This window comes from Anopheles gambiae, chromosome X, assembly GCF_943734735.2.
Source record: "Anopheles gambiae chromosome X, idAnoGambNW_F1_1, whole genome shotgun sequence".
Taxonomy (NCBI): Eukaryota; Metazoa; Arthropoda; class Insecta; order Diptera; family Culicidae; genus Anopheles; species Anopheles gambiae.
The window spans coordinates 17,871,178-17,885,788 of record NC_064600.1 but is presented as its reverse complement, the minus strand read 5'-3'; the positions used below and the strand labels follow the sequence as shown (position 1 = coordinate 17,885,788).

The 14,611-nt window shown below is 52.6% G+C and overlaps 1 protein-coding gene across 4 annotated transcripts; it reads left to right on the top strand.

The window, feature by feature from the left end:
• Window positions 1–3,959: 3,959 nt before the first annotated feature.
• LOC11175550 (filaggrin) lies at window positions 3,960–14,540 on the top strand. Of its 4 annotated transcripts, none has more exons than XM_061641578.1 (4): window positions 3,960–5,089; window positions 5,190–9,416; window positions 11,592–11,792; window positions 12,449–14,540. In XM_061641578.1, the coding sequence occupies exons 1-4, from the start codon at window positions 4,889–4,891 to the stop codon at window positions 13,823–13,825; spliced, it is 6,006 nt and encodes a 2,001-aa protein (XP_061497562.1). In that variant the 5' UTR covers window positions 3,960–4,888; the 3' UTR covers window positions 13,826–14,540. The 4 variants fall into 4 exon arrangements, with proteins under 4 accessions (XP_061497562.1, XP_061497553.1, XP_061497575.1 ...); XM_061641569.1 differs by having other exon boundaries at window positions 3,960–5,104; XM_061641591.1 differs by lacking the exon at window positions 11,592–11,792 and having other exon boundaries at window positions 3,961–5,089.
• Window positions 14,541–14,611: the final 71 nt, after the last annotated feature.

Sequence of the window (14,611 nt, the reverse complement as noted above, 5' to 3'; positions counted from 1 at the left end):
AGGGAGCAGTTTCAGGAAGCATGAACTTGAGGCAGCTCTAAGATCGGAATGACATCTAGTCCAGGATCGGTACAGTTTTGGAATAATTTACCCAAGAACGATCTGCAATCGAAATCAGTTACATATCAGTATGAGTGCAGGATCAATTCCAAGACCAGTATAGGGACCAGGGACTAGTTCCAAAACTGGCTTGCGATCAGCATCAATTCTATCACAAGTATGAGATATGACTAGTTCCAGAACCGGAATGGGTTCGAGTTTAATTCCAGGACCAGTATGGTGTGAGATCTCCTACCTGTCTCTCCAATTTCTTGGCTTCGCGGATGACATCGACATCATCCACAAGACAACAGCGAAGGTGTGAGGCGTATAGCCGACTTAAACGCGAAGCAGCAAGAATTTTATTGAGAATCAATGGGACGAAGACAAAATACCTGCTTCCAGAGACCCAGACCAACCAGGAAACAGTGTATTAGTTGACGGCGATAATTTCGAAGTGAATAACGAGTTCTGCTATTTTGGGACGGCCATTACTTCTGACAACGACATCAGTAGCGAAATCCGAAAACGCAGGGAACATGCATACATACATACGGTTTCACCGACTGCTAGGATACGGAATACTTCGAAGACTGCACGAAATGTGAGATATATCGCACATTGATTCACCCGGCGGTCCTCTATGGACACGAATGTAAAACGGTTGTGTAAAAGTTCCAGGAACGACATGGGTTTCAGATTAATTCCAAGGTATTCCAAGGACGATCCATTATATATGTTAACACTAGAACCGCTGGACTTTTCAACTTTACTAGAACTGCCATATGGAACAAATTTGTCCCATTCGTTATGCATCTATAACACATCTTAAGGTTTCTTGGCATCAGGACAAAATACTACATTGCTTCATCAGAACCTGGCTCAAATTAAACTTTTTAAGTTATTTGTATAAGAGCCAAGCATTGATTCCAGCCAAATCCAGAATATTTAAAGATGATTAAACAGGTCATCTTCTACTAGCACTTTTCACGAAGTACTTTTAACGCATACTTCTTACCCAGTGCTGCCAGACTTGCAAAAGCACATCCGCCACTCGTTGCCAACAGGGATACCAGCCATCACAACGTATTTTGCCTATGGAATAAATGGTTCTAGGTTGGAAATGATTTTTGTAAAGAACCATATGAGATACACAATTTTGTATGGGCGCATTCGAAACATCGTTTAAAATAAAAAAAAGCCAGAAAATTTCAATGGGTGGTCACGATGGCAAGCGGCGTCACGACGGCAAAAATAACACACCTTTTTTATTGGTCAGTCCGCATGATTTTTTGGTGCGATCCCTTGATTTTTTTTATCGTTTCCCATAGATTTTTGGTTCGTTCCTATAAATTATTGGTATCGACCGATTGGATATCAAAACAAATAAACCAAAAAATTCTAGGAAATGGCCAAAAAATCGTGGGAACGCCAAAAAAAAATATGGGAACCAACCAGAAATTGATGGGAACCTACCAATAAATCGTGGGAAACCGTGTAATGTTAAACAGCTATTGGGAATCCCTCGCATGCGGAAAAATGAAAATCATTTGATTTTGCCGCATCATCACAGGCGATTTTATTTCAAATGTCAAGAGTGTAAAATCAAACAATGAGTATCCTTTGGAGAAACAATAATACAGACGGTCCCCGAGATACACGGTACCTCTTATACGCGGATTCGGAGATACGCGGTTTTCTAAATTTGACAATTCTTTGAGCAAATTGTACTGATTTGACACATCAATTGCAAATTGCCAAATAATTTCCGTTTTGATCGAATGTTTAAAACTATTTCAAAAGGTTTAAAACAGTTATATTCAGTCAGAATCATATCAAATAATTCATAAAGTGACTAAAACCGCCCCCTACTTGCAAAATTACACGAAAATTTGTGATATTTTAGCTGGAAATCACGAGATTCGACTTACGCGGAAATTCGAGATACGCGGTAACCGTGTATCTCGGGGACCGCCTGTATATCATAATAGTATCTCAAATGACAGGTAGATTATTGAGAAAACTCATATCTTGCGGCACTGTTGGCCAACTAGAGTGTCCCGCACTTCGGGGAAAGACTATTTATATTCAAGTTCGGGCAGGTGAAAATCTTCATTCATATGTATGTAACGGTAATGAGCGATTTTGTTTTATCTAAATGACTTTTGTAAACATTCATACTTCAAATAGTCAGCAAATTGTCGTAATTCGGGTTGATTATGTAAAGAGTCACCTGTACATATACACTCTTAAAAAAATTTGCCGAATCTCGGTTAATTTTTGCCGAGATCTGCACAACTGAGATCTCGGCAAAGATCTCGGTTAAATTTCTGTTGCCGACATCTCGGTTAGGCCCGTGTCTGTGCTCCATCGCATGCGATTTTATCGCATGTGCTGTCAAAGGCTTTTTCGTATAATATTGCGATTAATTGGATGATTTAAATAATATAACGACTATGAAAAATTAAGTTGAGATTGTTCCTACAAAACACCACACATTTAGTTTGACAGATAAAATCGGATGCGGCGTCCGACGAAATCAAAATTTTTTGATTCCGTCGTACGACGAAATCGCACGTCCGACGTTATCTGTCAAATCCCATATAAAATTTTGACAGGCCTTCCGATAAAATCGCATCCGATGGAGCACAGACACGGGCCTTAGGCCCGTGGCAACGCTCATCGGATGCGATTTTATCGGACGAGATTTGTATGGGATTTGACAGATAACGTCGGACGTGCGATTTCGTCGTCCGACGTTATATGTCAAATCCCATACAAAAATTTGACAGGCCGTCCGATAAAATCGCATGCGAAAAAGCGTTGCCACCGCCCTTAATGTCATTTTGTTTTGACGTTTACGTTTAACCGAGATTTTCGGTTAGAGCAAATCGAGATTTCGGCTAAAAATAAAAACATTTTATTTTTATTTTAGTGATTTTATTTGCGTATCAAATGGGTTTTTTGATGTGATGGAAAGCGTTGGGACAGGCGCCGATTCAACCGCCGGATGGGGCACAGCGTTTGGATGTGGTACCGGTACAGGAAAATGAGCTGGACAAGGAGCGGGCACTGGTACAGACACGGTTCTGTAAAGCGGGCAGAGTGAAACAAGCCTGAGTGAACCCTGATTGGAAGTCACGTGGTCAAGTATTTGGATATTTACCTCGTGTAGGTGACCGGAAATGAATCCTGGAAGTCTGAACGGTTTGGCAAAGGTTGAACCAACCGGATTAGCTTCCACATCTGAATAGGGACTGCTCCGAGCGATGCTCTGAAGAGCACCGGTTGCGTGCGCTGATGGAGTTTCCTAGCCCCAACCCCGCTCCATACCTGTGCTCGATCGCACGCTACTGATTTTCGTTTTTTTCTCGCTGTGAGACTCATTTTCACTTTTTTTACATTTTTTATTTTACATCACAACATCACTCCGAAAGGTTTTCGTTTCATTAGCACGAGATTAACAGAATGGCGAATGACAGAAAGAATACCAAGCCTCGGCTAATCCAAGTAGTAAAGCTGAAATCTCGGTTATTTTGACGGATTATCTCGGTGACAGCAGTGTTAATGTATGTGCTCGGCATGTTGTGTTGCCGAGTTTTGGTTAAAATATTTGTTTAACTGATATTTCAGTTTTAAATGGTACTGATTTTCGGCTACTGGGTTTTTTTCAACTGACATATCAGCAAGAATCGAAAGAGCCGACGGATTTCGGCAGTTTTTTTAACCGAGGTCGTGAAATATTTTTAAGTGTGTACCATCACACCGACGCAACAGTTTCGATGTCGACTGTTGAATTTCGAACCATCCACCCCGCATATTGCTCAACAGATGGCGCTGATACGCGCCGGTGCGGTTCATTCCTACCCCTCGGCTGTCACACGCGGGACCTGTTTATGCCCGATAAAATGGCTGCGCTGTCGTCGCAAATTCCTCTCTGCAGTGCGCGTGTGTGCGTGAGCGTGCTGGTAGGCTACACTGCATGCCCTATCGCTGGCTTGAACCTTTCCTCTTTCTCGTCTCTGCAAGAGGGCGTCTTTTACGGTGAACAACACAAAAAAGAAGCCGACCACCCGGGCCCTGTGACTCGGAAAACCCTTTTTACCGGGAACAGTGTTTTGGCCCAACAGTGCACATCGCTAAAAGTCGCGTCCGGTCGAGCTACCGACGGTGTTCGGGCTGCTTTTCTTTTAATTGCTTCCTTGCGTGGGAGTTTTCACTGCTACCTTTCACCCCTCCACCAACACACGCGCATTCGGTGTGCGACGACAGGGCGTCCCCCGGAGAGCGGTATCCGGCAATCCACCGGATCTCGATGCGTTTTGCCCGTCTTCGATAGCTTCGCTCTGTTTTGGAATAGTTAGCGAGCGTGTGTGGACAGCTTCCGGACAGCCTTTCAATAACCTACCCGTTGGCGTGAACCGGGAGACGTTCAGCTAGCCGGGCGTGTAGTGGGGGAAAGGGCAACTGTGAGGACGGTGTTACGGTGCGGAGTGTTCAATGCAGTGGTGTAAGTGCGCGTACGTTGGCTTTCCAAGTGAGCAAAATAGGTGAAATGAAGTGGGAAATGAGCCAACGCGATAGTAGAGAACAGTGAGCTGTGAAAAGAAGGAAGGGAGAACAGTAGAAGAAGCCTACACCTCACGATCAAGCCTTCTTTTCCCCTATCAAACAACCTCAAGGGCTAACAGTGTACCCCATTTGGAGAGAAAACGAAAAGCGAAACCAACTCCTCAATCCACACACAGCCACACAGAGAGACAGGGCGCACGCTCGCGCGCGCGTTGGGCTGACACAGGCGTGCCGCAGGGGTCTAAAATGTGTCGGCACAGGGGCGAGCGGGGATAAGATGTCTGCACCGATCAAGCGTAAAATAACACTAGAACTCGCGAGCAAGAAGACAACCCTCATCAAGGATCGCCCCAGCGTGTTCCAGCGGCTTGGCACGAAGCGGATCGGCCGTGCAGGAGGATCATCCCAACAGCAGCTACAGCAGCAGCAGCAGCAACAGCAGCAACAGCAACAACAATATCACGGACAGGAAGCCGGCGTACGTGTACCAAGCGTATGAAAGTATTTCTTTTCGCCCGTTTTGCCTCTCTAACTTTCGGCTGTGTTTTCTTCCTGCATGTCGTTTTTTGTTTTATTAGGAAAGTAAAGAGGAGATTGTGAAGCGCATCGTATCGGCAGCGGAAGAATCCGGTCCGGCAACGAGCAGCAGCATCGCCACCGTACCGGAGAGTGTTGCCGCACACGCACGGCTCATACAGGCGCAGCTGGCGGCCAAAGCGCAGGCAAAGGCAAGTGCGGCCCAAAAACAGCAGCAGCAGCAGCAGGAGCAGGAGCAGGAGCAGCAAAAGCAGCAGCAACAACAACAGCAGGAACAGCAGCAACAACAGCAAAAGCAGCAGCAGCAGCCCGGAGGCATTCCATCGCACAGCGAACACTTATCGGCCGCCACGACGAAAGGTACCGCCGGCGTGGTGGATAAGGACGGCCCAGAAGCGGGCAACTTGAAGCAGTACTATCATCCGCACCAGCAACAACACATTCACGAATCGACGCACCAACATCATCACCACCATCACCAACACCACCACCACCACCACCATCAGCAGCAGCAGCAGCAGCAGCAGCAGGAGCAGCAGCAGCGGCACCGGCAACGGCAGGCACGGTCACCACCGCACAGTGTCAGCAGCGAGCGGAGCAGCAACGCGGCCGGTGCCAGCGGTTGGGACCAGTCGTCCCTCGAGAATGCTGACCAGGCCATCCTAGAGCGGAAGCGTAAGGAACTGCAGCACGAGTTGAAGCTAGAGATGGACGCGTCGAGTTCGGGCAAGAAGAAGGACAGCCGCGGCGAGCTGAGCAAGAAGATGAAGAAGCTGACCGGCAGCTCGCACCGATCGCAGCAGCAGCACCTGCACCACCAGCTGTCTCTGCAGCATGGTGGCGGCCACCAGCAGCTGGGCGTGCGGGGGCAGCAGCACACCTCCACCAGCACGTCGGAGAGCACGAACAGCAGCAGCGGCACGGACACCTCCGAGTCGGACACGTCCAGCACGTCCAGCTCGTCCTCGCACAACTCGAACCACCGGCGGCTGAAGAAGCGCCACGCGGTGTCGGCCCGCGTTCGCACCCGGAACGACACCAGCTCCAGCTCGGAGGGGGGCGGCCCGTCTGCGTCCCTCACCGCCTCCAGCAAGCTGTCCAAGCGGCACGCGAAAAAGCTGGCGGCGGCAGCGGCCGCCCACGAGCAGGAGCGCAACAAGCGGCTGCTGGCCAAGGCGGGCAAGAGCGGCTCCGGCGGTGGCGGCTCGGTGCTGCTCACCAAGACGATCCGCGTGAAGAAGCTGCTGCCGGGCAGCCCGGGCGGTGGCGGCACACATCACGTGTCGCGCAAGGTGTCGTCCCGCGATCTGTCGCCGGCGAGCGCGAAAGCGTCCGCAAGCAAGTACGCACTGAAAGCGTCCTCGTCCTCCTCGTCGAAGAAGGAGAAAATGTCGGCGATCGATGCGCGCGAGCGGGTGCGCGAGAAGGAGCGCGAGCTGGCCCTGCGCGAGAAGGAGCGCGAGCGGGAGAAGGAAAAAATGCGCCTGCGGGAGCGCGAGCGGGAACGTGAACGGGAGCGGGAACGGGAGCGGCTCAAGATGCGGCCAGTTTCGCCGCGAATGCGCTCCGGCGGCGTGTCGCCCGCTTCGTCCCGTGGTGGTGGAACCGGCGGTGGCAGCGTCAGCGGTGGGCTGCCGATGCGCGAGCTGCAGAGCAAGGGCAAGAAGAGTCCCGAGCGGCGGCTCTCGTCGCCGATGGGTGGGATGGCGGCCGCCCGCTACCGGGACATGATGCCGATGCGGCGCGAGCGCACGCCCGAGCTGACGCGGGGCGACGAGCGCCGCCGGCACGAGGTGCTGAAGGAACGGGAACGGCGCGAGCGGGCCGACCGTGAGCGAGCCGAACGCGAGCGGGAGATGGTGCTGCGGGAGAAGGAGCGCGAGGAGGCACTGGCTCGGGATCGGCAGCGGGAGCGCGATCGGTTAGTGGCGGTCGGCAAAGAGCAGCACCAGCTGCAGCAGCAGCAGCATCAGCAGCAACAGCAGCAACAGCAGCAGCACCTGCAGGCACAGGCACGCGGCCTGCGGCGGGACAATGATGGTGGGCTGGAGAAGCCCGATCGACACCGGCCGGTGGAGCGTCTGCTGCCACGGCCGGCGGAACGCGCCCGTGCACTGGCTGCGGCTCGGTCGCCCGGCAAGTCGGTCGATCGCGACCGAAGCCGCTCGCCGTGCTCGCCGGGCACGTCGGCTAGGGGCTCGCGGGGTGCGATGCGCGAGCGAGATCGGTCGTACGAGCGGGCGGCCTACCTGCACGAGCTGCACGAGCGGCGCACCACCAGCAGGTCGAGAGAGCGGGAGTATGGGGCGAGTCTGGTATCGCCGCCATTGCGCTCGGCACGTCGGGACTCGCCGCCCCCGCACTACGAACGGCACGGCGGGCTGGGCCGTAGCGAGTCCTCAGGTGGAGGGGTTGGCGGCGGTCGCGAGTACCGCGTCGACCGGGGCGAGCTGGCCTACGACGAGCGGCTAGCGATGGGTGGCAGTGGCAGTGGACGAGGCGGTGACCGTGGTCCGGCGCGCGACGAGTACGTGCGCGACTATCCGGACGATCCGCCGCCGAGAAGGGAGGCACCGCCGTCACACCACGACCGGGGCGGCTGGGAGTGCGAACGGGTCGAGCGGAGCAGCCGCTACGAGCAGCAGGGTGGTGGCGATCGGCGGGGCGAATGGAGCGACCGAGGCGATCAGCACGGCTCGATGGTGGATCTGGACGGACCGTACCAGAGTGGCAGAGGTGAAGGCGGTGGCGGCGGCGGTGGTGGTGGAGGTGGTGGTGGCAGCGGCGGCGGTGGAGGAGGTGGAGGCGAGCCGCGTGGGTCTCGGGCGTGGGACGAGCGGCCTTCGTGGAAGGACGGTCCGGGCGACTCGTGGCACGGGTCGGACAAACCGGAGCGGGGCATGCTGCACGGCGACTGGAAGTACAAGGAGCGCCAGTGGGAGCACGAGCATGGCGACCGCGGTGGCAATGGGCCGCCCGGTCCACCCCCGTCCCACGGTGGCGGCGGACCAGGCGGTCCATCGGCGCGCCGCTCCTGGCAGGCGCCACCGAACGGTAGCGGTGGCCCGTCCGGTGGGGCACCGCCGGGCGATTGGCACGGGCCAAAGGCGGGGCCGGAGCACGAGCGCGATTTTCTGCACCATCAACGGCCCGGACCGCCGAACGAGCGCGGCATGTTCCGGCGCCACCATCATCAGGGCCCGTACCATGGCCATCCGCGCAAGCCGCACATCGGCGTCGGGGGCGCCGGAGCTATCGGCGGTGGCGGGGTGGGCGGTAATATGGGGCCGGGCGGTGGTCCCGCTCTGAATCGCTTCACGCCGAACAAGTACAGCCTGAACCGGACGCAGGCAAACTTGCAAGCCGAACGACAGGCCGCCGGGCATGGCATGGGGCCGAACCAATCGCCGGCTAGCCAGCAGCACGCCCATGCCCACCGGCAGACGCCACCCGTCGGTGGTGGTCCATCGATGCAGGCGGCATCGCATCATGGTGGAGGAGCACCGCCACCCGGTACGAACCAGGCACAGCACCAGCATCAGCAGCAGCACCACGGTATGCATCCGATGCAGAATCAGCGACCGGGCGGCGGTTCCCACGAACCACACATGCACGGCGAACAACAGCAGCAGCATCAGCTGCAGCATCAGCAGCATCATCATCAGCAACACCAGCAGCAACACCAGCAGCAGCAGCAGCAGCAGCAGCAGCAACAAACGCAGCATCATCATCCGCATAACCATCCCCATCATCAGCAGCAGCATCCGGCAGGCGGCGTGATGCAACATCCACCCCAGCAACCCCACCGAATCGCTCCTGCAAACTACGAGCAGGATCCAGCGAAACAGCAGCAGCAACAACAACTACAGCCACAACATCAGCAGCAGCAACAGCAACAACAACAACAACCTCCTCCAGCACAGCCAGCTGCACCAGTCGTTCCACGGCGCGCCGTACTGGACGAACCAGCCAGTCCTGCTCCGGAAGATGCGGGACCGAGGGTGGTACCGCTTGCCGCTGCCAACGAACCATCCGCACCGGCCGATGCTGTTGCCACCGGTGCAACCATCCCGGCCGCAGTAGCTCCGGCGGTAGCGGTGGGTAGCAGTATAGCGCCGGCGGCAGGTGCGACGCCCGCGTCACCTGCAGCGGAGGAAACCGGCGGTGCGGTGATCGATACGGCGACGTCCGAAGCGCTCGACACGATGGAGGTGGACAACTTGAGCGAAATCAGTGACGACCCCGATGATATTCTGACACGTGACGAGGTATGTTGCGAAAGAGGGCTCGTGGGTGGCAGGAGGGCATACACTCGAGATCGGTTTACGGGGGGTTTGGTTTTGGTTTGGTGTAGTGGTGGGTTTTATGAAGCTTTCGTTGAGATCCATTCATATGAATCTTCCGGGATGAGTGATTCGAATCGCGTATCGAATCTCCAAAGAATGGTGAATCTGTAAAGATTCACGATTCTCTGAAGATTCTTGAAACTCCAAGGATTCATTAATCTCGTAAGATTCATGATTCTTCCAAGATAGATGCATCTCCAAAGATGCATGAATGTTTAGAGATGTATGATTTTAAAAATATTGAATTTGCTGGATCTCATACAGAACTCGCACGACTTAAGAATGCCCGTCGTCGGATTCAAGCCAAGCATGGGCCGTCTCCTCGTAGCAAAACAAACTATCGGGCTGTCTTCTATATGCCAAGAAGTCTCCAAAGCATATATAGGCTGCCATGACCTCATAGTTGTTACGCCAAGAATAAGAATAATAAGATGTCCAAGCTCTATAAATCTTTCGAGATTTATCAATGCCTAGCGATTCGTACATCATTCGAGACATACGAATCTTTTGAGATTCCTCAATTTTTCGAGATGTATGAATGTTTTGAGGTTCATGAATCTTTCCAACCGAGATTCAGATTCATTGAATCATTTCAAAGATTTCACATTGACACATTCAGATTCATGAATTTGAATCAGATTTTCCTAGCACTAGTTTGGTGACTTTCCATTGGATGCATGGCAAATTGTCCGCAAAATTTGCATCTGTCTTCTCATACATGAAATGGGTGAATCATGCTGGTTGAGCTATTTCTAGCTTTTTGATCTTTTCGATCAAGGCATATTAGTGCATACTATTATTCTATTGCTGCAGTTCAGTCAAATATATGACAAAATTATTTGAGCTGTAAGTTTGGGAATGCTTACTCAATCATCTGGCAAAGTTGGATGCTTATAAGCGCTTCTGAAATCAGTACACGAACTAACTCTTTCAAATTAAAATTGAAGCATTGAGGAAACGAAAATCCACCAGTCTCTTGAGTTTAGTATCAATGTTTTGTACTTTTTCCAAATGGTTTTTTTCGCTGCCTAGAATTCAAACCAGATTGAATCCCTTACCTTTTGGCTTTTGTTCCAATCTTACAAAAGTAGTTAAAACTCGTGTTTTCGGGCGATTTAACGCCTACTTCGATGGTCCGTCTCGATTGATTTTCTCTACAACGCTTAAAATTAAGTTACAAATTTCAAAGAGCAATCGAGTATAAGTATATTGATGCGCATTCAGTGATTTGTTGTAATGGAATTGAACAGCATACTGATTTGCAGTAAAAATTGTAGTACATAATGTAGGAGTGATTCCATGGTGTAGTAAAAGTCGTCAACTCGAACGCAGCAAGCCTAGAATAAACCGTCCCCACGTCCACTGACTATTCGGCTGCGTGGTATGCTGAAAAAGTCTCGAAAGCCTGTATAGGCCGACATGTCCGCGCAGGACATTACGCCAAGAAGAAGTAGAAGAATTGTAGTAATGAAAGGCGTGCAGAATATTTTGGTTGGCTGAACTTCTGCAAACCAAGCAACTGCTGAACTGTTTGTAGTCAACGTCTTGACATAAACAGAATGATCAAATTTAGTTTGTACAGTCGGCAAATCGTGCGGGAAATGGAAGCATGGGAGACGCTAACTAGTCGTGTAGGTTCTAATCTCAAATAGTCCGAGCCAGGACTGATTATTTTTTGGTTCAATGGGAACACCAACATCTAGTCACATATGGCACTCAGGATAGTTGCTTACCCCTAAAAGGAATCAGATTCACTCTAAAATGCACTCTAATAATCCTGGAGTACATTAGCCACACACAGTCATAAGTAGCATGTCATCGATAGAACATTACATCTCCATAAACTCTCGTCATTCCGTTAGTCTTAAGTTAATCTACCTACTTCCATCCCGACGATTAAATTAATTGTTAACTAATTAAACCCGTTGTCCCTGATCGGTTACTCATTAATCATCATTTCCTTCGTGGCGCTTGGTGGCTTGCTAATCATTCCATTACTAACCCTTCCCATATTCATCCCTAATCATCACCGTTGGCGACGTCTTCCCTCCACTGTCGTTCTCCTCGTACGTGCGTGTGTGACGTTTGGGAACGCAGGAAATCAATGACCACCGTGCGCCACCCACCGGACCGCTGGAACTACGGGCATCACTCATCGGCAGCAGCAGCAGCAGCAACGCAAACGGTTCGGCGTCCGAGTATCGGCGGCCACCACCGTTCCTGTCGAAAGCCCGCTACAAATCGTACGAGGATGCGATCGTCGGTGGCCTTAAGTCGCCCCGCTTGTTGTCGTCCTGTGTAAGCTCGGTTCTGTTTTCACCATTTCTTTTTGACCAACTCTTCATCTGCTCACGCCCTGCGCGATATTAAAATGTCGTGATTTGTTTCATCGCCGTTGATGTTGCTGCTTGCCTCGATCGCGCTTTGCATGTTTCGTTTCCTTTCATTTTCATTAGTTTTGTAGCGTGCGTGTGCCGTGTTGTTTATTGTTATAATTGTTTCTTTTATTTTTGTGTTTGTGTTTATGTGTAAATATTAATTTGTATGTAGTTTTCTCACATTTGTCACTCGTATCACCAAACACTTCCATTCTCATTCGTTTTCATGGAATCGACAAATTAGGGAACAACTCAAGGCAATGGCGTAGAGATTCTTCCACGCTTCTTAAACCCGTGTGTTAAGGAGTGACGAATCTGGTTTGTTTGCCGAATTTTATTCTTTTGTGGGTGCATTTTGCCGCTGGTTTGCGAACTGTTCGTTGAACAGTGCATCCCGGACATTTATGATTTCTCTTTCAAAAGCTTTCAAATTAATAGGACGATAATTAGAACCACAGCAGCATGGAGCTGTTTTTTCTTTCCTTTTTTTTTGTATACTTGACCTCAAACAAGATTTTTGTGCTTCTTGGTTTTTGTTATCTAATCATTTTATTTTCCTTTCTCTCTTCCTTGCAGGACATCAGTGCCAACCAGCTGTGCGATTCGATATCGACCGACCGTAGCGGCAGCAGCCAGCAGGTTGACCTGATTGGCCAGGAAGGGGAAGGGGAGTTGGGAGTAACAGGCAAGGCGAGCGTGTTGCAAACGCCGGTAGCGGCCATCGCCGGCCCCAGCGCCATGCCCAGGGAAGGGGACGCGGCACCAGGCACGGTCGCAACCGGCGGACCGCTGCCGGCAGCAGTGGCGCTGGGCGACCCGGGCGTACTGCCCGAGCTGGCACCATGCAGTGAGCTGGCCGGCCCGACGCCCGAGCAAAGCAAGGACGCTGGCAAGCTGCACGCGAACAAGGAGCTGAAGGAGGAGATGGATCTCGACTTCGAGGAGATCTCGGACGGCGAGCTGGAGGCGGAGGAGAGTGGCCGCTGTCGCGGGCTGGGCGATCCGCTCGGCGTGGACTGGGGCAGCCTGGCGCAGGAGGCGTTGCGCCCGCTCAAGCCAGTCGCGCAGCGGGAGCAGCAGTTCCCCGTTTCGGCACGGAATCGCTGGAAGGCGCACCACATCCTGCTCGACATCGGCATCTCGGCCCGGCTGGCGGGGCAAAACTACGCCCAGCGCGTGCTGACCGAATCGAAGGAGAAGCTGCGCGAGGAGCTGGAAGAGTTCCGGGCGGCGACCGTGGCTGGCAGGGCTGGAGTAGTCCCGTGCGCCACAGTCTCCACCCCGCAGGAGGAGAAGAAGCAGCTGGTGGCGAAGCAGGAAACGCAGGAGATGGTGCCGGAAGGGGACCAGCAAGGGCAAGAGCAGGACCAGGTGGCCGAGCGGAAGCACGAGCCCAAGGAGCAGGATGTAAAGGGGACGGACGAGAGCGCCGCGATCAAGCTGGAAACCAGTGCGGATGAGCGGACGGCCAGCAGCAGCCCGGTGGGCGTGAAAAAGCCGTCGCCAGCAGCGGCCGCCGAGCCGGCCGCAAGCGTGAGCAGCGTCGAGCGCGAGCTGGAGGATGTGGACCGCATCCTGCACCCGATCGCGGCCATCCACGTGGCACTGCGCGAGCAGGCCCGGCTGCGCCGCAATCTCATACTCGCGACCGAACCGGTCCCGGGACAGCGGCACCAGTGCGGCCGGGCGCTCAGCGCACGCAAGGACCTGCAGATTCGACGCCAGCTGTGCGGGTTCCCGCCCGCCACCCTCGCGACGATGGCGGCCTGCGCAGCGGGAGCCGCCGCCGGCTACCTCAACCAGGAGCTGCACGCGGACGCACCGCTCGGTGGGGGCGGTGGCACTGCGTCGCCCGCCCTGCACGAGCAGATCGTGCAGATGTACCGGCAGATGGTGGCGCAGCAGCGGCAGCAGGCGAGCCAGGGCATCTGCACCACGCTCGAGGCGGTCTGAGAGTATCTGCTGCGACCGATCGGTTCGGTCGCCGGGCAAGGCGAAGCGCGAGCGGAAGGTGAAGGACGGCAGCAGCAGCGGGTGGCCGCGTACTGGCGGCGTCATCGCAACCACGGTCCACGGTTGATGAGCGTGGCCGATGTGACGGCTCTGTTGCGCAATGCGGGTCGCCCATAACGAGCCTCGATAACGTGCAGCATTCGCGAATCGAAGCAGGAAAATGTGTGTAAAATTTATGTTTTTTTTTTCGATTTTGATACATACTATGATTTGATGGTATTTGCGTATATATGGAGCCCTAGCTTAGAATTAGTCCTGCACTTTGTGTATTTGTTTGTTTGTCTGTTTACGTGTGGAATCGCTCATGCTGCCGTACAAACTCATGCTGCCGTACTGTGAGCGTACACTCTTTTTTTGTTCGCGAATTTATTACAGCTTCGTCAACGAAAACAAAACAAAAAATACAACAAACAAACAAGTTAGGAAATCCCTCAAACATTTTTACGGTAAACCATGTAGCGTTAAAAAAAAAATATACTAAATTCAATGTATCTTGCAAGATAGGAGATATGTAAAAGTCAGTGAGCACCCGCCTGTGTGTGGGTGCTGTGTGTAGCAGAATGTACGATTATAGTGCGTTTGTTTGCGAACGAAACCCAGCACCGTTTAGCTCTTAACGACAATAAAACTTCTCGAAAAAAGAGAAACAAAGAGAGAGAGAGAGACATATCATGCTTATTCATGTAAGCGCTACCGATGACAAAATGTTCCCGGCCACTGTCGCAA